Genomic DNA, 20695 nt, shown 5'->3' on the forward strand with positions numbered 1-20695 from the left:
TGACCCAGTCCTTTGTTTTCCATGTAAGAGTTCACTATTCAGATCCCAGACTCATCTCTCCCCATCCAAATGTTACCCCAATATAAAATATCTGAATATCCATTTTAGTAAACTGAAGTCCAAACTTTCAGAGAAGGTTCAGCTGAATATTTTATTTATATTTAGGCATTTCAATTATGACTATCACCATAGTAACTGTGCCTCACAAACATTAATGAAAATATGCTCTACCTGAGGTTATGGGCTTCATGAATAATCAATGGCTGAAGTTCTGTATCCTGTATTATGTAGGTCAGACTAAACGGTCATAATGGCCCTAAAATCTATGAATAATCCATATTAATTCCATTTTATTGGTGGGGGAAAATGGAGGTCTTGAATAATTTTCCCAAGATAATACAGGGAATCTACTGCATAGCTGGGAAGAGAATCCAGCTGTCCATATTCCCAGTTTCTGTGCCTTAACCAAAAAATCATCCATCCTCCCAGCACAAAGGGGATAGAGCAGAAAAGTGAATTTGGCCTGATGCACTGAAAAAACCCTCTCTCCTCAAGCTACATACTGCAGAACTCTGCACGTATCTCCCCCAAGAAAGCCTGGGAAGCATCCAGATGTGACAGATACAGCTACCCGAAAGATTATACGTCATTGTTCACCAAACAAGTACTTAATAAAAGTTTTGTGAATAAACAAAGGATTGTACAAGTCTGCACAATTTTAAGCCAAGGAACTAGCTGCCAAAACAAGACACTGTAAATCATGTGCATTATTTTCTTATTTTCCCATAGTACAACATTTGTATTGGTAACACCTAAGAGTAAATGTAGAACAACTCTGATTGGAAGAAGGGATGGTAACAGATATAATCATAGTGTAAACTCTTTTAATTTCCACAGTACTCCATGATCAGGTTCCTCCACCACAAAAAGAAGCACAGTTGATGCTCATTTTTCCTCCCGTGAGCAATTATCAGCATAGTCTCTAAAAACTAAAATACACCATGGAGACTACCATCCCATGTCTACACTCAGAAAACCAAGCTTGTATGAAAGCGTGTTAGCTAACATCTTTTAAGTAACATACTGTGTTAAACAACTTAGCACTCAGTGTAGACAGGAACAAGCTATGTTTAAAAATATGGGTTGACCCCTACACAGGGTTAAACACAACCAGCTAACACCTCTTTAATTACGACAATTGCCCTTGTCCAAACGAAGAGAAAAATCTTGTTAGTTAAAGCATATTAGAAAACATGTTAGTTAATACATTTTCTAACATGGCACATTTTCCTACTAGGACTTAGAGATAGTTAAACTGCTGCCACCAATACTTTGTTTCATGGGTAAACAAACACCTTCTTTCTCCACAGTTGTCAGTGCAGCATCATTCACCAGCACTAAATTTATTGTTTTAAAAACAAAGAACCAGAATGAGATTCAGCATATAATCCCCCAAAAAGTCAGCAGAGAGCAATAATTTTCAGCCACTGCTAACAGAGGCAAGTTTTATACCTGTGAGTTAGAGGTAAAAAGCTGAATCAATTCTGAGAATACTGTCCCATGTATCCAACCTATATTTCAAGATACCATGCAGGCTATATAAAGGAGAGGTGATAGCCTTCCAATCCAAAACTGGATATAGTAGAAGTTTTCCCCAGCAATCCTCATGCAGGAGGGGACAGAGACAGAGAGAACTCTAAATGGAGCCCTGATATAGAACAAGCATAATTCACAATGACTTCAGTGGGAACTGTACTTGTGGGATGAATTTGGTCCAGTGTGCCTCAATCTTAGCCTATTGTTGTAGCAGGGTTATGGCTCCTCACACAAAAGATACCTGAGAAAACTGTTAAGGGTTTCTGCATTCAGGTACCTGTGTCCATTGAGGAACAAGTGGCAGCTAAGAAAAATTCTCTTTTGAGAGAGGTGGAACATCTTGAAACAAGGTATTTGTAAGCACTAGAGTCTAATGACTAGATAACTAGGGTTGAGGTGACTACTTGTGTAAGAAGTTTCAACTCTGTTGACAATGAAGTTGAAAAAGCCTTGGTAAAAAGAGCAAACTGGAGAAGGCACAGGCTGCTTCAAAGTCCTGGTAAAGGGTCTTCAGCTAGCCTGGAGATACTGTACAGCAGAGATTGGCAACCTTTGGCATGCAGCCCACCAGGGTAAGGCCCCGGCAGGCCGGGCCAGTTTGTTTACCTACCACGTCTACAGATTCAGCCAATCACAGCTCCCACTGGCCGCAGTTCGCTGCTCCAGGCCAACGGGGGCTGTGGGAAGCGGCGAAGGCCAAGGGATGTGCTGGCCGCCGCTTCTCGCAGCCCCCATTGGCCTGGAACGGCGAACCATGGCCAGTGGGAGCTGCAATCAGCTGAACGTGCGGACGCGGCAGGTAAACAAACTGGCCTGGCCCACCAGGGGGCTTATCCTCGCAGGCCACGTGCCAAAGGTGGCCGATCCCTGCTGTCCCGTAATCAGTTTTAGATGGAGATTCCATGATCCCAGTAGAGTTGGGTAACACAGCCCATTCTACTTATTATATTAGCTAAAAAAAATACTGTGAAGCCAACAACTTCAAACCTTCCAATTGTGCAGCTTTCATTTGATGGACTACTAATGTCCACACCTCCTTATGGTTTCCTTACCTCCTGTCCTGAAAGGTAATATGCTGCTAGAAGACCACCAATGAAGCGGATATTGACCTCAAAAACAGACACCTCTGAATTCTGGGAAGAGAGGAAAAAGTAAATGTTTAAAAAGCTTCTCTATACAACAATCAAGGTATCAGAAGAAACTGTTATCATTAGGGTAGACATAGATACAAATCCAAATGTACAAAAGGACTTGTAGTTTGCCAATATTTGGATTCACAAGGACAACCCCCTGGCAAATCTTCATGACAACAGCCACCACAGCCTGTCTGCAGCTCCATCCTCCTGGCCAGAATCCCTCTCCCACATTCCTTCAGAAGTGCCAGCATCCACACCTACTGCCCACTCACACTGTCCTATGTGTCTCCTCCCACTCTTTTCCCTTGAGCCTCCATAATTCATTTTCAGTATCTATAGGATATAGGTACTTGACAGCCCCCTAAAAATGGAACTGTCCCATCTCACTTCAGGGTTCCGAGTACAATGTATAATTTTTAGACCTAAATTATCTGAGAAAATCCTTGCCGTTCATCCACTCACCCTTGTTTTCTGTGAGAGAGCTGCACAGAAACATATGGCAAACTGGGAATTCTGGTTTCAGAGTAACAGCCGTATTAGTCTGTATTCGCAAAAAGAAAAGGAGCACTTGTGGCACCTTAGAGACTAACCAATTTATTTGAGCATAAGCTTTCATGAGCATCCGATGAAGTGAGCTGTAGCTCACGAAAGCTTATGCTCAAATAAATTGGTTAGTCTCTTAGGTGCTACAAGTACTCCTTTTCTTTTTGGGAATTCTGGGACAATGTTAGCTGATTACAAAAATCTTATCACTTCAGTATTAATGATATTCTCATAATGTACCGCAATGTTAAAATATATACCGAATGCATATTACATTTAAGTTTAAAAAAATCCACAATGAAAATATATTTGCCCCAGAAGTTAAGATTTTTTTTTAAGGTAATTAAGACAAAGGTCTGGAAGGTAGGCCATGTTCATGCTTGCTGTCCTAAATCATGAAATATCTCATTCTTCCTGCCTCCTATTGCTATTTTATGGGCACCAGCATAGAAGTAGGCAAAGGAGAACCCACACCTCACTGAACACCCCCATGCAAGAAAAACACTGAGGAAAAAAAAACCTGACATGGTAAAAGGTGTCAAAAGACAGCCAGATAAGATGAGGATTAGAAGATAGCAGGAAAATGGCCACATCTGTAGATTTACGTAGCACAAAAAGACATTTGTGACATCTTCACAAATCCCTTTTTAGATCCCCTCGTCTCCCAAATCGCTACATTAAAATGGAGTAAGGGTTGAGAGTACATATCAGTAACGTAAAGGTAAAAATTTACAGGATTTTGCAATAATCCCCCAAACAATTCTATCCATGCAATAACCATACAATTATAATTAGTGAATAATATTATTTGTAGTGAATAATAGTATTTGTATTCCAACATTAAACTGATCTTTAAAGGCACTTTAATGGACACCATGTCGTGTCACAAAGTAGAGTTAAGGTTGTTTGGGTGCCCTAACTGTGCATTTCCATAATTTAACATATTTGGATATCTTTTAAGCTTAACTTTCTGAACTTCCTGATTTAGGGAAATTGATTTAGGGATAATTACCACCCTCCTGCAATTTTTTTAACCTTGTATTACTGATATGCACACTCAACCTTAATTTCTTCTTAATTTAGTTTCTGTCTGAGAATTTCCTAGATTTTTAAAATTATTAAAAATTGAATAAATGAACACTGAATAAAGATATGCCTACACTGCAAAATAGGTTTTGTTTTTAATTTGGGTTAGCTAACATGGGGGGCTAACTTGAATTAAAATAGCAGTGAAGACACAAACTCGGCTTTTAACTTCCATTTGCAGCTCGAGTTCAAGCCTATCTCTCACTTTCTCCTACTCAATCCTTCAGTCCACTGGCCAAGTGAGCCTGGGACTTTATATCCTGCCCCAAAATCTTTAACCGACATTCATCTCTTCTCCAAAAAAGCCTCTAGAATTTGCATCATATGAGTTCTCCTGGCATTTAGTATGTGGCCAGCATAATATTTACCGCATTTCCTCATCCAGGTTTGCATTTTATATATTGCATGTACTACTGTACCATACTATCAAATATCAGACGGGTAGCCATGTTAGTCTGTATCCACAAAAACAATGAGGAGTCCGGTGACACCTTAAAGACTAACAGATTTATTTGGACATAAGCTTTCGTGGGTAAAAAACCCACTTCTTCAGATGCATGGAGTGAAAATTACAGATACAGGCATAGATATACTGGCACATGAAGAGAAGAGTTACCTTACAAGTGGAGAACCAGTGTTGACAAGGCCAATTCAGTCAGGGTGGATGTGGTCCACTCCCAATAATTGATGAGGAGGTGTCCATATCAAGAGAGGGAAAACTGCTTTTGTAGTGAGCCAGCCTCTCCCAGTCCCTATTCACTAGCTACTAGCCTAGCCATTCCCAGTCCCTATTAGCCCAGCAGAAGAGTCTCTCCTATCTCGGGGACTCTCTTTCTGCCCCACCACCTCCACACACATGATACAGTTCTGCAGTGATCTGGAAGCCTACTTTCGCCCATCTCTGACTCAAGGAATATTTTCAACACACCACTGAACAGCGCATTGACCCACAGGAACCCTCCAACAACACTACAAGAAGAAGAATTCTGCGTGGACTCCTCCTCATGGTTGAAATGACAAACTGGACTTCTACAAAGAGTGCTTCCGCAGACGTGTACAGGCTGAAATTGTGAACAAACAGCATCACTTGCTCCATAACCTCAGCCGTACAGAATGCAACGCCATCCACAGCCTCAGAAACAACTCTGACATTATAATCAAAGGGGCTGACAAAAGAGGTGCTGTAGCCATCATGAACAGATTGGATTATGAACAGGAGGCTGCCAGGCAACTCTCCAACATCACATTCTACAGGCCACTATCCTTTGATCTCACTGAGAAGTACCACAAGAAACTACACCATCTGCTCAAGAAACTCCTTGGTATAGCACGGGAACAAATCTACACAGACACATCCCTAGAGCCCCGACTAGGGGTATTCTATCTGCTACCCAAGATCCATAAACCTGGGAATCCTGGACGCCCCATCATCTCAGGCATTGGCATTCTTACAGCAGCATGATCTGGCTATTTGGACTCTCTCCTCAGACCCTACACTACCAGCACTCCTAGCTATCTTCGAGACACCACCGACTTCCTGAGGAAACTACAATGCATTGGTGATCTTCCTGAAAACACCATGCTAGCCACCATGGATGTAGAAGCTCTTTACACCAATACTCCACACGAGGATGGACTACAAGTTGTCAGGAACAGTATCCCTGATGAGGCCATGGCACACCTGGTGGCTGAGGTTTGTGACTTTGTCCTCACCCACAACCATTTCAGATTTGGGGACGACTTATACCTTCAAGTCAGCGGCACTGCTATGGGTACCCACATGGCCCCACAGTATGCCAACATTTTTATGGCTGACTTAGAACAACGCTTCCTCGGCTCTCGCCCCCTAGCGCCCCTCCTCTACTTGCACTACATTGATGACATTGTTATCATATGGACCCATGGGAAGGAGGCCTTTGAAGAATTCCACCTGGATTTCAACAATTTCCCACCATCAACTTCAGCCTGGACCAGTCCACACAAGAGATCCACTTCCTGAACACTATGGTGCAAATAAGTGATGGTCACAAAAACATCACCCTATACAGGAAACCTACTGACCGCTATACTTACCTACATGCCTTCGGCTTCCATCCAGGACAAATCACACGATCCATTGTCTACAGCCAAGCCCTAAGATACAACCGCATTTGCTCCAATCCCTCAGACAGAGACAAACATCTACAAAATCTTTATAAAGCATTCTTAAAACTACAATACCCACCTGGGGAAGTGAGGAAACAGATTGACAGAGCGAGACAAGTATCCAGAAGTCACCTACAACAGGACAGGTCTAACAAGGAAAACAACAGAATACCACTGGCCATCATGTACAGCTCCCAGCTAAAACCTCTCCAGCACATCATCAGCGATCTACAACCTATCCTGGAAAATGATCCCTCATTCTCACAGACCTTGGGAGGCAGGCCAGTCCTTGCTTACAGACAGCTCCCCAACCTGAAGCAAATATTCACCAGCAATTACACACCACACCACAGAAACACTAACCCAGGAACCAATCCCTGTAACAAACCCTGTCCCCATATCTACTCTAGCGACACCATCAGAGGACCCAACCACATCAGCCAAACCATCAGGGGGTCATTCACCTTCACATCTACTAATGTGATATATGCCATCATGTGCCAGCAATGCCCCTCTGCCATGTACAGTGGCCAAACTGGACAGTCTCTACGTAAAAGAATAAATGGACACAAATCAGACATCAGGAATGGTAACATACAAAAGCCAGTAGGAGAACACTTCAATCTCCCTGGACATTCAATAACAGATTTAAAAGTAGTCATCCATCAACAAAAAAAAACTTCAAAAACAGACTTCAAAGAGAAACTGCAGAGCTACAATTCATTTGCAAACTTAACACCATTAATTTGGGCTAGAAATTAACAGTATACTAATGAAGCGCATGATTGATATGGGTGTGAAGTTAATGTTCTCTCCTCCGGGTTAGTTCACAATCTGGACACTGACTACAGACAGTGGTTATAAAAGCTTGGAATGTTTATGCCTTGCAGACAGTGGGTAAAGCTGTATGCTCTGTGCTGTACAAAGATATAATAAAGTTGACTGCAAAGTTTTATATTGTTAAAGGTACAGCTGCAAATGTTGTTCCATTATTGTCCTACATACATGTGATGATACATGGGATGTATGATGTATGTGATGTATGTAGGACATGATGTATGCATGTATGATGTACATAGTTTGCATGTCATCTGTGGAGGATAGCCCAGGAATGTGAATTTGGGGATATTATGCGTAGTCATGGTTGGTGGCCAAGGTTACGCACAGACATTGAGCATAGTTTGAAGGCATGCTCTGCCCACAAAGTGCATATAACGTCTGTTCCTCCGGATCCTTTGAAACCAGTAGTCATAGACAGATCATAGCAGAGAATTGCAGTGGATATTACTGGCCCCCTGATTTCACTGCATGATTACACCCCATTGACTGTTTCAGACTATTACTCATGTTATGCCTTTGCATTCATAATTTCACAAGGCACTTCAGAGGAGCTCATTTCTTGCCTATCTACTTTATTTGCTACGTTTGGCTTACCAGAGAGCCTTGTTTCAGATAACAGGATATCTTACGTACTGTCACAGGGTAGGCACACCCCATCACAGGGTGTCTGGTCACATAGGGTTAGATGGAAGGGTGGAGGTGATTCTGCAGCTGGTCAGGTCCTACACCAATAACTTTTACTGTAACATGGGGTAGTATTACTTAGTAACTAGAGTCAATAAGCAACCCTTACTATCAGGGTAGTGTGGTCCAATGGCCAGACTCAGTGAGTGGTTCTTTCCCATCAGGGCAGCACGGCCCAACGGCCAGAATCAGTGAGTGGCCCTTTCCATCAGGGCAGTGTGGCCCAATGGCCAGAGTCAGTGAAGTAGCCCACCTCTGTGAGATTATGTGGCCAGTTGGCCCATTGGGGAAGAGGGGCGCCATTCGGGGGTGTGGCACCCCGGGTAAGGGAACTCGGGACCTCCCTGCAACTCCAAGCCCCGGCCCAAGGCCCTAGCGTTGGTGGGGGTGCTCACAAACAAGTCAGTGGGGATCCTCCCAAAACACACTGACCAGTCCCCTGGTTTGCTTGCCAGCTAAGAGTTCGAGTCCCCTGGGCTGCTTCTTACCCTTTCTCCCTCATCAAAACTTCCCAGGTCCCCTGGGTTTCTGGGGTCCTCAAATGGCTGGACTCCCACCAGTGCCGTCCTTTCTCTGGGCTCGTCGGGCAGCCTGGAGTCTCCAGTCAGGAACTCTGTGAGCCATAGTCCCATAGTCGGGGTTTGTAGCAACTCCCTGCAGGAAGCTCACAGCCTGCATCCTTCCCCATCAGCAGCCTCCCCAGACTGAGCTGGGCTGCTACCCTTTACATGCTGCCTCCAAGCTGAGCATGCCCAGCAGGATCAGAGGGGCGGTGCTTCCGCAGCCTGCAAAGCATAATTAACCCTTTAGGGACTGGTGTGGGGTAGGCACACCCCATCACACACCCTGCCTCTGAAGACTGGACCTGGCAGGGGTCCATCCCCATTGTCCCCCACTCCAGCCCAGAAGAAAAAGTCTGCATTAGCATGGGCCCCACCTGGGCAGTGTAACACGCTGAACTCGTAGGATTGGAGGGCGAGGTAACATCTCATAATCTGTGAGTTCAAATCCTTCATGGTGTTGATCCACTGTAGGGGTGCATGGCCAGTAGGTAATACTGTTAAGCCTCTGTCACCCATTTTACCACTCGGGCATCCTTTTCAATGGTGGAGTACTTGACTTCTCAGAGAAATAGCTTCCGGCTTAGGTATAGCACGGGGTGTTCCTCCCCCTCTCATTCCTGAGATAGAACATAAGAACACCCATAATGGGGTGGACCAAAGGTCCATCTAACCCAGTATCCTTTCTTCCGACAGCGGCCAATGCGAGTTTCTTCAGAGGGAAGGAACAGAACAGGCAATCATCAAGTGATCCATCGCCTGTCGCCCATTCCCAGCTTCTGGCAAACAGAGGCTAGGGACATCATCCCTGTCCATCCTGGCTAATAGCCATTGGCAGAGCTATCCTCCATTAATTTATCTAGTTCTTTTTTGAACCTTGTTATAGTCTTGGCCTTCACAACTCCTCTGGCAAGGAGTTCCACAGGTTGACTGTGCATTGTGTGAAAAACAACGGCCCCTAGCCCCACTTCTGAGGCATTTGTTTCTAAAATAATGGGTTTTGAGGAAGCGTGGTTGGAACAGGACGGGTGCGTGGGTGAGTTGCTCTTTCAAGAGCTGGAAGGTCCTTTCACAATCCTCCAACCACCGGACATTCCATGGCCGGGAGTTCTTTGTGAGGTAGGAGAGGGGGGCGGCTATCATGGCAAAGTCTGGCATGAACCGTCAGTAGTATCCGGCCAAACCCAGGAACTTCCTTAACTTTCTTCTCGTTGTAGGGGTGGGGTAGTCCTGCAGGGCCTGTACCTTGTCCACCAGGGGGTGGAGTTGGCCCGCCCCCACCGTGTATCCCAAGTAGGTCACTTCTTTCCACCCCTTTCCACCCCTTTCCACTTCTTTCCGAACCCCGCCAAGGTGACACTTGGCGGGGTTTACTGTGAGACCTGCTTCCTTCAAGGCCTGTAGGACCGTGGTGAGATGTTGTAGGTGTTCCTCCCGACTTGTGCTATAGACCACAGTATCATTAATAAAAGCTGCCACATACTGCCGGTGTGGCTGCAACAGTTGGTCCATCAATCACTGGAACCTAGCCACAGCCTCATGTAACCCAAAGGGGCACGGTAATGAAATGGTATAGACCGGGTGGTGTAGGGAAGCCTGTCTTCTCCCAGGAAGTCGGGGCCAGGGATATTTGCCAGTACCCATTGGTCAAATCTAATGTTGATAGAAACTTAGCACTACCCAGCTGTTCCAGCAGTCAATTCATCCATGACATCAGGTAGGCGTCAAAGCAGGAAATGGCATTCACCCCCTAAAATCTATAAAGACCCTCATAGTCCCATCAGGCGTTGGGACCAGGACTATGGGGCTTCTCCATTCACTCCGGGATTCTTCCACTACTCCCGTGGCTAGCATTGCCTCAAGTTCCTTCTGGACCACTTCCCACATTTTCCAGGGAAGTAGGCGATGTTGGTTGCGGACCTTTTGTCTGGGAATGATATCTATGTGGTGGCTGGTAATACTCATCCATTCTGGTCAAGAAGATAAAACAGAAGGGAAGTCTTGGACAAGCCGCTGTTGCTCTGGGCTCAAGTCCTTCCCCAGTGTGATTGGTGTTGTGCCAGGGGCTCAACTGGCTACTGCTCCCAATTCAGGTTCTGGGGGGTAGGGGGTGATCAGTAGGCCTTCCAGGCCTTCAGGACGTTCACACTGTAGACCCATAGGTCTTTTCGTCGCCCAGGGAGTCTGACTTCATAATACCCATTGAACAATCTCAAATGGCCCTGGCCATTTGGTGAGTAGTTTAGATTCTGATGATGGCAACAGGAGCAAGACCCTGTCCCCAGCCTCAAAGGTCCGCATCTTGGCCCCCCAACTATATGGAGATCCTGGGTTTGCTGGGCCTGAAGCAGGTTCTTCTAGGAGAACTCCCCAAGCTGGAGATGCTCAATTAGTTGCAAGATGTATGGGGCTGACCCTGTGACCCTCAACTCTTGTTCCTCTTAAGTCTCTCGGAGAAGGTCTAGGATCCTCCTTGGCTGCTTCCCATAAAGGAGCTCAAACTGGGAGAACCCTGTCGAGGTCTGGGAGACTTCACGCACTGCAAACAGTAGTGAGGGGAGCAGCCTGTCCCAGTGTTGTGGGTCATCGTCCACGAACTTCCTCAGCATGGTTTTTAGGTTCCGTTAAATCTTTCTACGAGGCCATCAGTCTGTGAAAGTCTTGAGAGTGTGGAAGTTTAGTAGACAACATAACTTGGCCATAAGTTTGGAGGAGACATTCGTCCCCTGGTCTGTCAATATTTCTCTAGGTATCCTGACCTTAGCAAAAATTTTCAGAAGCTCTGAGGCTATGACAGGGGCCGTGGTGGCCCATAGTGGACGGCCTCCAGGTAGCAGGTCACATAATCGACTACCACTAGAATATACTGACACCCTGTGAGCCGTAGTCCCGTAGTCGGGGTTTGTAGCAACTCCCTGCAGGGAGCTCGCAGCCTCCGTCCTTCCTTGTCAGCAGCCTCCCCAGACTGAGCTGGGCTGCTACCTTTTATACGCTGCTTCCAGGCTGAGCATGCCCAGCAGAGTCAGAGGGGCAGGCTTCCTCAGCCTGCAGAGCATAGTTAACCCCTTCAATGCTGGTGTAGGGTAGGCACACCCAGTCACACGTACCAAAAGAGTTTGAAGGCTTTCTGATGAGAATTGGTATATTTTGTTATAAATCTGCTGTGTATGCCAAGGAAATGAGATAGTGGAAAGACTGCATGAGACTCTGAAGTAACATGTAGCTTACATATTAGAGTAACACTGAGATACACCCTTGCATTAAATCCTACTTTATATGATATTCAGAGTATGCCTCACGAAAGTACTGGAGTAACCATGTCCTATCAGCTCTTCAGCCAACCTAGTAGGACCAAATTGTTTATAATGACAGAAAAGGATAATCCCACTCCTTCACTGTCCTTGAAAACAACTGATGTGATTAGGAAATACACGAGTTTCAACAAGCATATCCATAAGAGACTCGAAGCAGTCTATCCTGGACAGGCAGTGTATGTTAGCTGGGGATCTGGAAGCATTTTGAATGCTTCTGGCATGATCTTCCGGGCTACAGGCTAAGGAGCATGCCAAATACATTTACCACAGGGAGAATGCACTGTTCACCAGCAAGATATACTGTTTACTGAAAGAGGAACAGACAGGGAAGAGGATGCTCTTTCTGTGTAAGATGTGGCCAGCTGGGGAAGATGTAGCACAGCAAGGGTGCCCACGCAGTGAACTGAATCAGAGGTACAGCCTACAGCCCCAAGGTCACTTGATGCCTCCAACTAGGTATCGCTGAACTTTTGGGGAGAAGGGAAGGAAATTGTGTGCATGTGTGTGTGTGTGTGTGTGTGTGTGTGTGTGTGTGTGTGTGCATGCACACATACCGTTGGATGTGTGCTGCTGTTCAGGAACCATTGATACATATCTGCTGTTCGAACTGTTATGTTTTGTTTAAACCTAACCAGTTCAGGGTTATTACATTTGTGTATTGTTTTGTCACTGTTGTTTTGTGTTTTCGGATTGTTATTCTGGGGGGCATCAGAGTATATACCTTAAAACTTGTAATAAACAATTGGACTGAAATATTGCAAGTAGTCCATGCACCACAATTTTAAAAGTAAAACCCCTTCTCCTTCCACAACTGAATACTCTGGTGCTATTGTAACATGCTTATAATTTGATCTGTATTGGGGATAACTTTGTACTTCTTCTGCAGAGGTTCTAATATCTCTCATGGAACATTTAAGTATTATCCATCTTTTGACAATTGCTAACTTTTAAACACATTAAATCGAAAGACATCCTTGGTTGGGGGGGCACAGATTTTCACTTTTCAAAACACAAAAAATAAAAAGGAAGTCCTTTAAAGTTTAGCCATAAACCTGAATTTCAGGTCTTTCTAATAAATGTTTTTTGTATCCTCAACCATAGTGCCAGCTTAACAACTTCTCCCCTGCTTGGGATCACTACAGTATGTTTTCTCAAAACACCTTTAAAAGGACCAGTGAAATGCAAGAAGATGTTCTACTTACCACACTAAAATCAAGGTTTTTGTCAATCCAGTCTTGTCCTTCTCTGAATTCATCATGAAGTCCCATGATATAGAGAGTATCCAAAGCATCTACTATGGTAGCACCCATTTGCGAATTTCCTACAAGCAAAAAATAAGATTTCTATTAGAAGCGATTATTTCACTGGAAAAAAATGTCACAGGCAAAAATAAATAGTTGAAGTACTCTTAGATCTTGACAAGGTGATAGTACCAGGAAGAAATCTCACAGTCAGACAGAAATTAGGAGCAGCATGAAGTCCCTGGCGCTTAGGTACATTGCTGAAGGCCACACATTTGGGTTTTGGGGGGAAAGAGAGAGTGAAACTTGATTTCCTTACCAGAAGATGACCAACCACATTTTCAGGGAGCTACAACGACTATAAGGACATTCAACTTCAAATACCTTTAGGGAATACTTGGACAGGACTGGGGAAAGAGTTTTACTTAAGAGATCATCTGTAATTTCAAGTATCTGTAGGTTTCAGAGTAGCAGCTGTGTTAGTCTGTATCCGCAAAAAGAAAAGGAGTACTGTAGCACCTTAGAGACTAACAAATTTATTTGAGCATAAGCTTTTGTGAGTTACAGCAGTATCTGTAGTAATCCTTTGCACATCCCAACATTTAGCAGAGGAATTACACTGAATTTTGCAAACACTGATGTTAGTTAATTGCATGTCTTACTTATTGAAGGTAACTGTCAATTACCATCACTGTGTCATATTCCAGACAAAAAAACTACATTAAGATGCAGTAAAGGTTCCAGATATGTATCAGTACCCTGTAGTGATTCTATGCAATAACTATACAATTACGATTAAAGCATTTTTGTGTTTCTTGTCCCAAATTAGATTAAGGTGATTTTTTAAAGACACATTCAATCTTTTTTTACCCCCTCCTTTCTGGAATCACTTCAGAGGAGAGACAAGGTTTGGGTGTCTGTGATTGTGTGTATAAGCCCCACAGTGGGGAATCAAGGGTTAACAAGCAATTCTAAGCCCCAAAGGCACCTGCTGGGCATGCTAACAATGGAAGCAGAGCTCAAAAGGGAGCCGCTCAGTTCAGTCACAGCTACTAGGGCATGGGAGCAGTCCTACACTAGTAGCTTCTGTACAGAGGCTGCAGAAGCTTCACAGCACCTGGACCAGAGCCCATGTCTGAGCCACTGAAGGCCCCCGTGGAGACTGGGAACAGGGGACCACGACTGATGGAAAAGAGCTTCCAGATCACAGTTAGGGAGAACCCCCCTTTTTTGAGTCTATAAGCAGACCCTGCTGCGTCTTAAGTTGGTAGAGGCCAGGGCAGGAAGCAACCCATGAAGCAGGCTTTGTGGTGCCCATTCCCAGGCTGCCTATCTGACTGACAATCACAGGGCCCTGGGTTGGAACTTGCTGCACCAAGGAGGGCCTAGTGTAACAGTCTGCATATCTATGCTCACCCTTTTTTCAAGACTAAGATAAACTTTGTACAAACTATGCCTTGTAAAGTATCATTTGAAAACCCGTGATTTACTGGTCATTATTGTCCTGGTAAAATAAGTGTGGCAACGTTGTATGTAAAGTTATAAGATTTTACTGTATAACATTACTGAGACATATTCCAAGTTTAGAAAAGCAGGCACAAACTGGTTCTTCGAAGACAAAAGGCAAACTGACACCTCAGACGGGTGTCAACAAAATCAGATAGACTATCACCTGGTTAAACAGCCATTCTTTGGCAGGAAAAAGGGTGTGAGCAAGAAATTTACGTCTTGCCAAAGAAGCAGCTGGAAGTTCCCATCTCCCCAGATTTTGTCTTCTGAACCCCAGCTGGAGATGATTTTCAACGAAGAGAAAAAGGATAAAAATGAAGAACAGAGGCCCCAAATCATCGCTCATGGCATCTCTACTCATGACATCAACAACACCTGAAGGACAAGAAAATTACCACTGAATTGGGGGGGAGATCGTAGCTGAAAGAACTGCAGCCAGTAAGATTGCTAAAGCATGTTGTGAGATAAACTTTTGCTTTGAATTCACTTAGCTTGTTAAGTTAGGTATTAGTTGTGTTTTGCCTTTTATTTCTTTGTAATCAATTCTCACTTTTATGCCTTATTACTTGCAATCACTTAAAATCTATCTATCTTTCTGTAATTAATAAACTTGTTTTATCTAAACCAGTGTGTTTGGGACACTTCATTTGTGATAACAGGATTTGTACACATTGTTTTCTATTAAAAAATGACAGACTTTATATGAGCTTGTGTTGTCCAGGAGAGGTCTGGGCAGTACAAGATGCACATTTCTGGGGGTAAGTCTGGGACTGGGAGTTTGCTGGTGTTGCCATGCAATGTAATTCATGAGTGGCTGGCTATAGCACTCAGACAGTGTTGTTGGGAGTGATTTACATGCTGGAGGCTATGTGTGAACAGACCAGGAGTGGTTGCTTTCACAACGAAGCAGTGACAGAGGCAGCCCAGGATAGTGAACTGAGTAAATACAGGTGTCCATCAGTCTACATTGTACTCTGGGGAATTTCACACCCACATTCCCCTACCACCAGCCACATACCCTCACCACGGGGAGACACAGCTGGACTCAGACAAAGACTCCCCAACAATGTCTTAATTGTGCATTTCTCAACTTCATATTTCTGGATTTCTTTCAAGCATAGCTATAACTCTGAATTTCCTGGGTTTGTAGTACTTGATTTTGGGATAATCACAATATCCCTGTAATTTTTTTCTACCCTAAATTACTGATGCATAATTACAAACTTAACTCCATGTTAATTTTTTTGTCTCGGAATAAAAATTAGATACAACAATCTTTAGTAACTTAATTACAACCCTAAACCTCTGACTGAGAGAAGCTGGGACTGGATGACAGGGGATGGACCACTTGATAAATTGTCCTGTTCTGTTCACTGCCTCTGAAGCATCTGGCACTGGCTACTGATAGAACACAGGATACTGGGCTAGATGGACCATTGGTCTGATCCACTATGGCCATGCTTGTGGTCTTACGTAAACTAATTTCTTCAAAGATAACTTATGCACAAAATTTAAATGAATTTTAATTATATGTAGAAAGTTTGAAATGTTTGTTATTTCTTTGTTAAGACCATTCAAGACAAAAAAGGCTGAAACAGTTGCTAAATATTTTAAAGGACCAGTTTTTAATTAATTTAAACAGAAATTAATTAATGGATTTACTTGTAATTCTCATAAAATTCATTCAGTATTCAAAGAATAAGTACCGTAAGTTCGGAAAGGATGTACTGTATTTTTCATACAAAATAAAGGTTGAATCCCTGCCAGAAGTGCGTAGTAGAATTCAGCCTTAACTATGATGTCACAACCAATGCCTCACTAATACTGTGATAGCTATTGCAACCTCATGCATTATATTTCGGGATGATTGGATTAACTTTATGAATGCTATACATCACATTGTAGGCTAAGGATTGTGTTCTACTCCATGGGGTGCATTACTGCAGCTCCTCCAGGTCTTAAAAACAGTGGTGGGTAATTACTGTCATCCCTGGGACTCAAGAGAACTACTAACCCCTGGGATAAATTGCATATTTGGTTATTGACCAAATAATTAATGACTAGCACAATACATATATACTAGGCGGGCAAAATTCAGGGTTATACAGACAACCTTTACTCTGATATTTCTTAATGTATAAGTTATTGACTATGAAACCTAAATAACGTTGTCTCAGAGTAGATTTTGTATATTGTACTTCGCACTATACTGCAGTTTTCCTTTCAATGTAACTTTGAAAACCTTAAGTTTACTTTTATTAATCTATTCATCTTTTCTCATTCTTCCGCACAAGTAAGCTTCTGTTTCACGCCAATCTAGGGACTTCCTCCCTATTTTAGATAAAAAGAACAGGAGGACTTGTGGCACCTTAGAGACAAACAAATTTATTTGAGCATAAGCTTTCATGAGCTACAGCTCACTTCATCGGACGCTCAAATAAATGTGTTAGTCTATAAGGTGCCACAAGTACTCCTTTTCTTTTTGTGGATACAAACTAACATGGCTGCTACTCTGAAACCTATTTTAGATGTTTGAAAACTAATCCCATGTTGTAAATCAACACCTCTTCCTTAAGGAACACTGTGGGTTAAATATTTTTAAAAGGTTGAGGACAAAAATCAATATTTTGGAGCAATATCTCTGTTCTGTTGTGCTTCCAGAGAGAGCAAAGTGAGTGGAAAACACAAGTCCACTGCTGGGGATTCTCTTGACTAGGGGAGACCACAACAGGTGTAGAGCTCCTACACTTCCCCCTCAGTAGTCTCTGACACACAGGAATGTTGGGGCTGGAGGCAAATATATAAGGGTCATGGGGGGGGGGAGGTCATGAAGGGGCCCCCAGATTATTCTACACTGAACAGGGGCTCAGACAGAGAATCAGGGAGCAGTAACTGGGTGTCTCAGCTTCTCTTCTTCTCTCCTGGACTGTTCTGCCTGGCTATAGGGAAAGGGGAGCAGAGCCATTCTTTATTAGGTGCTCCCCTGGGCTCAGGCAGTCTTAGTTGAGCACCTATTCTGTTCTCCTTGGGTCTCCCACAGCCTAACAGGAAACAGGTAATGGTGCAAGCAGAATTACTCTTCTCCATTTCTTATGATTCACCTCATGGCCAACAGGGAAGCTGCAGTAGGGAAGGAACAGCAGCTGCTCAGAGCTTTCCAAGCTCACACTGCAACTGCTTCAGGGGCTTGCAGGGTAGAGTTGTGAACTTTCTAATTGCAGAAAACCGAACACCTTGCCCTGCCCCCTGCCCCACCACACCCCCGCCCCTTCTCTGAGGCCCCATCCCCGCTCACTCCATTCCCCTTACCCTCCCTCACTCACTCATTTTCACCAGGCTGGGGCAGAGGGTTGGGGTGCGGACTCTGGGGTGGTGATGTGGATGAGGGGTTTGGAGTGCAGGAGGGGGCTCTGGGCTGAGGCAGGGGTTTGGGGTGTAGGAAGGGATACAAGCTCTGGGCTGGGGCTGCAGGCTTCTGGGTGGGGCAAGAAATAAGGGGTTCAGGGTGCAGGAGGAGGCTCTGGGCTGGGGCAGGGAGTTGGGGTGCAGGAGACAGTGAGGGCTCAAGCTGGGGTGCGGGCTCTGGATGAGGGCTTGGGATGCAGGAAGGGGCGCCGGGCTGGGGCTGAGGGATTCGGAGTGTGGGAGGGGGCTCCAGGCTGGGGAAGGGAGTTGGGGTGCGGGAAGGGGCTCGGGTCTGGGGCATCAGGTGTGGGCTCCGGGAGGGAGTTTGGGTGTGGGAGGGGGCTCGGGGCAATGGATTGGGGTGCAGGAAGGGGTCTGGGGTGCAGGCTCTGGGTGACGCTGACCTCAGGCAGCTCTCAGGAAGCGGTGACATGTCCCTCTAGCTCCTAGAAAGAGGAGGGCAGTCAGGGGTTCTGCACACTGTCCCCACACCCGCAGGTGCTGCCCCACAACTCCCATTGGCCATGGTTCCCACCCAATGGGAGCTGCGGAACTGGCACCTGGGGCAGGGGCAGTGCACGGAGCCCCCATGGCCATCCCTTCACCGAGGAGCAGAACATGCCGGCTGGTTCCCAGGAGCCACGTGGAGCCAGGCATGGAGCCTGCCAGCCCCTCTGCACCATCAACTGGACTTTTAACGGCCCAGTCAGCAGTACTGACTGGAGCCACCAGGGTCCCTTTTCTACAGGGTGTTCTGATCAAAAACTGGACACCTGGCAACCCTATTGCAGGGAAACCAGTGGCATACATCTAGGGAGACAGTTATACCTTCTCTATAGGAAGAGGGCTAATTCAAACTAAGTGACTGAAACAATACTTTAACTCAAAAACACAGCACTATAACTGTAGAGCCACTAATGACTCTTTCAAAATTAGGCCTAATTATTAGGTCTTTAAATTACCAACATTTCAACAGGGTTATTTAATAAAACCTAATCTGCATAGACTGAGAAAGGTTTCACTAGTCTGGCTTTCCCAGAGATCCAAGCATAAAGTTTCTCTCTGACCTCTCTGAAAGAATAAACTTCAAACTCCTCTCTTTACAGGAACAGGACCCTTAGTATGAAACAGGCAGAGGATTATAGCCCCAATTAAAAAATTCACAACATGAAAATTGAAACAATTCTCCACCTCAATTTCCTTTTCCATCTCTAACAAAGCTTTGGCAATAAAGCTGCCAAAATTGAAAACCCTTTTCTTATAAAATCTCTTAATGGTTCACAATGAACAAGATAATGTTTAAGAAAATGGATTGAAGAATGAATTTTAATTCCAATCTGCAAATAAGTGGCTCAAAATAAGTCAATGAAAATAGGCAGTATATATAAAACTGCCACATATGATTTCAGCAGAGCTATAAAATGCAATGAGTAAACGCTTAAACCACAATGAGAAAATTAATTGCCTTCAACATTTTAGACCAATTAAAAAAAGCAGATAAAAAAAAGAAAGGCTACTTACTCTACAGAAACTGGAGTCCTTTGAGATGTGTAGTCCCTATGTGTATTCTGCTCAAGGTATGCATATGCTTCAGTCACCTGACCGCAGAAGATTTTTCATTAGCAATGTCTGTTGGTCTGTGCCTGCACCTCCTCATGCTCCAACCCAAGGGCATAAGGGATGTCACAGACTGACTGCCTTTCCAGTTCCTTCTCTACCACCAATCATCTTAGGAAAGGATCCAAATCAGAGGGGAAGGAGGGTATGTAATAGAATACACATAGGAATCACACATCTTGAATAACTCATTACTATAAACCTTTCTTTCTTCTTGAGTGACCGTCCCAATATATATTCCACTCAAGGTGACTCACAAGCAATATCCAGTGAGGAGAAGGGTGCAAGAAACTGTGCTGTACCACACAATGCAGAACTGCTGTGCCAAAGGGTACATCTGCAGGAGAAGCTTGTACCATCATGTAATGTCTGGTAAAGGTATGCCCTGACACCCATGTTGCTGCTCTACAGAGCTCCAGAAGGGGAACACCTTGAAGAGAAGCCACTGAATTACCCAGGTCTCTGGTTAAGTGAGCACTCACACCTTGAGAGGGAGGTGTCTAGTTCAGCTCAAAGCACAGCAGGATGCAACCTGAAACCCATTTAGAAAGCCTCTATGAGGGGACTGCTTCTCCTTTCATCAGTTCACCAACAAAAACAAAGAAACCCAGGGATTTCCTGAAGGGTTTTGGCCTTTGCAGCTAGAAAACTAAGGCTTGATAGAGATTCAGAGAACAGAGTCCCTGTCTTCTCTGGAGTAGTGAGGTATTGGGTAGAAAACTGGTAGGTGTATGACCTGATTAAAGTGGAGTTCAGAGGGAACCTCTGGAATAAATTTGGGGTGTAACCTCAAAGAAATCTTATCCTTATGGAAGGCAGTGTAGGGAAGGTCCGTGATAAGGGTCCCACGCTCACCTATACTTCTGGTGGAGGTGACTGCAGTCAGGACAGACACCTTCAAAAACAGATGAAGAATACACTAGGAGGTTAAGAGTTTGAATGGAGGATTCATGAACACTGACAATACTATATGGAGATCCCGAGTTGGCATTGTTTTTAGTCCTGGAGTTAAGGTTCTG

General features: G+C 44.4%; 1 protein-coding gene across 4 annotated transcripts in view; it reads right to left on the reverse strand.

The window, feature by feature from the left end:
• Window positions 1–20695, reverse strand: part of MAN1A2 (mannosidase alpha class 1A member 2) — a 303669-nt gene that overhangs the window by 139996 nt on the left and 142978 nt on the right. For 3 of the 4 annotated variants that reach the window (XM_073310578.2, XM_073310564.2, XM_073310588.2), the window contains exons 4-5: window positions 13107–13225; window positions 2649–2729 (exon numbers count right to left, since the gene is read on the reverse strand). In XM_073310578.2, coding sequence (XP_073166679.1) covers window positions 2649–2729; window positions 13107–13225 — 200 coding nt within the window. The remainder of the gene's footprint in view (window positions 1–2648; window positions 2730–13106; window positions 13226–20695) is intronic. The other variant, XM_073310569.2, reaches the window with a different exon arrangement.

This window comes from Lepidochelys kempii, chromosome 1, assembly GCF_965140285.1.
Source record: "Lepidochelys kempii isolate rLepKem1 chromosome 1, rLepKem1.hap1, whole genome shotgun sequence".
NCBI lineage: Eukaryota > Metazoa > Chordata > Testudines > Cheloniidae > Lepidochelys > Lepidochelys kempii.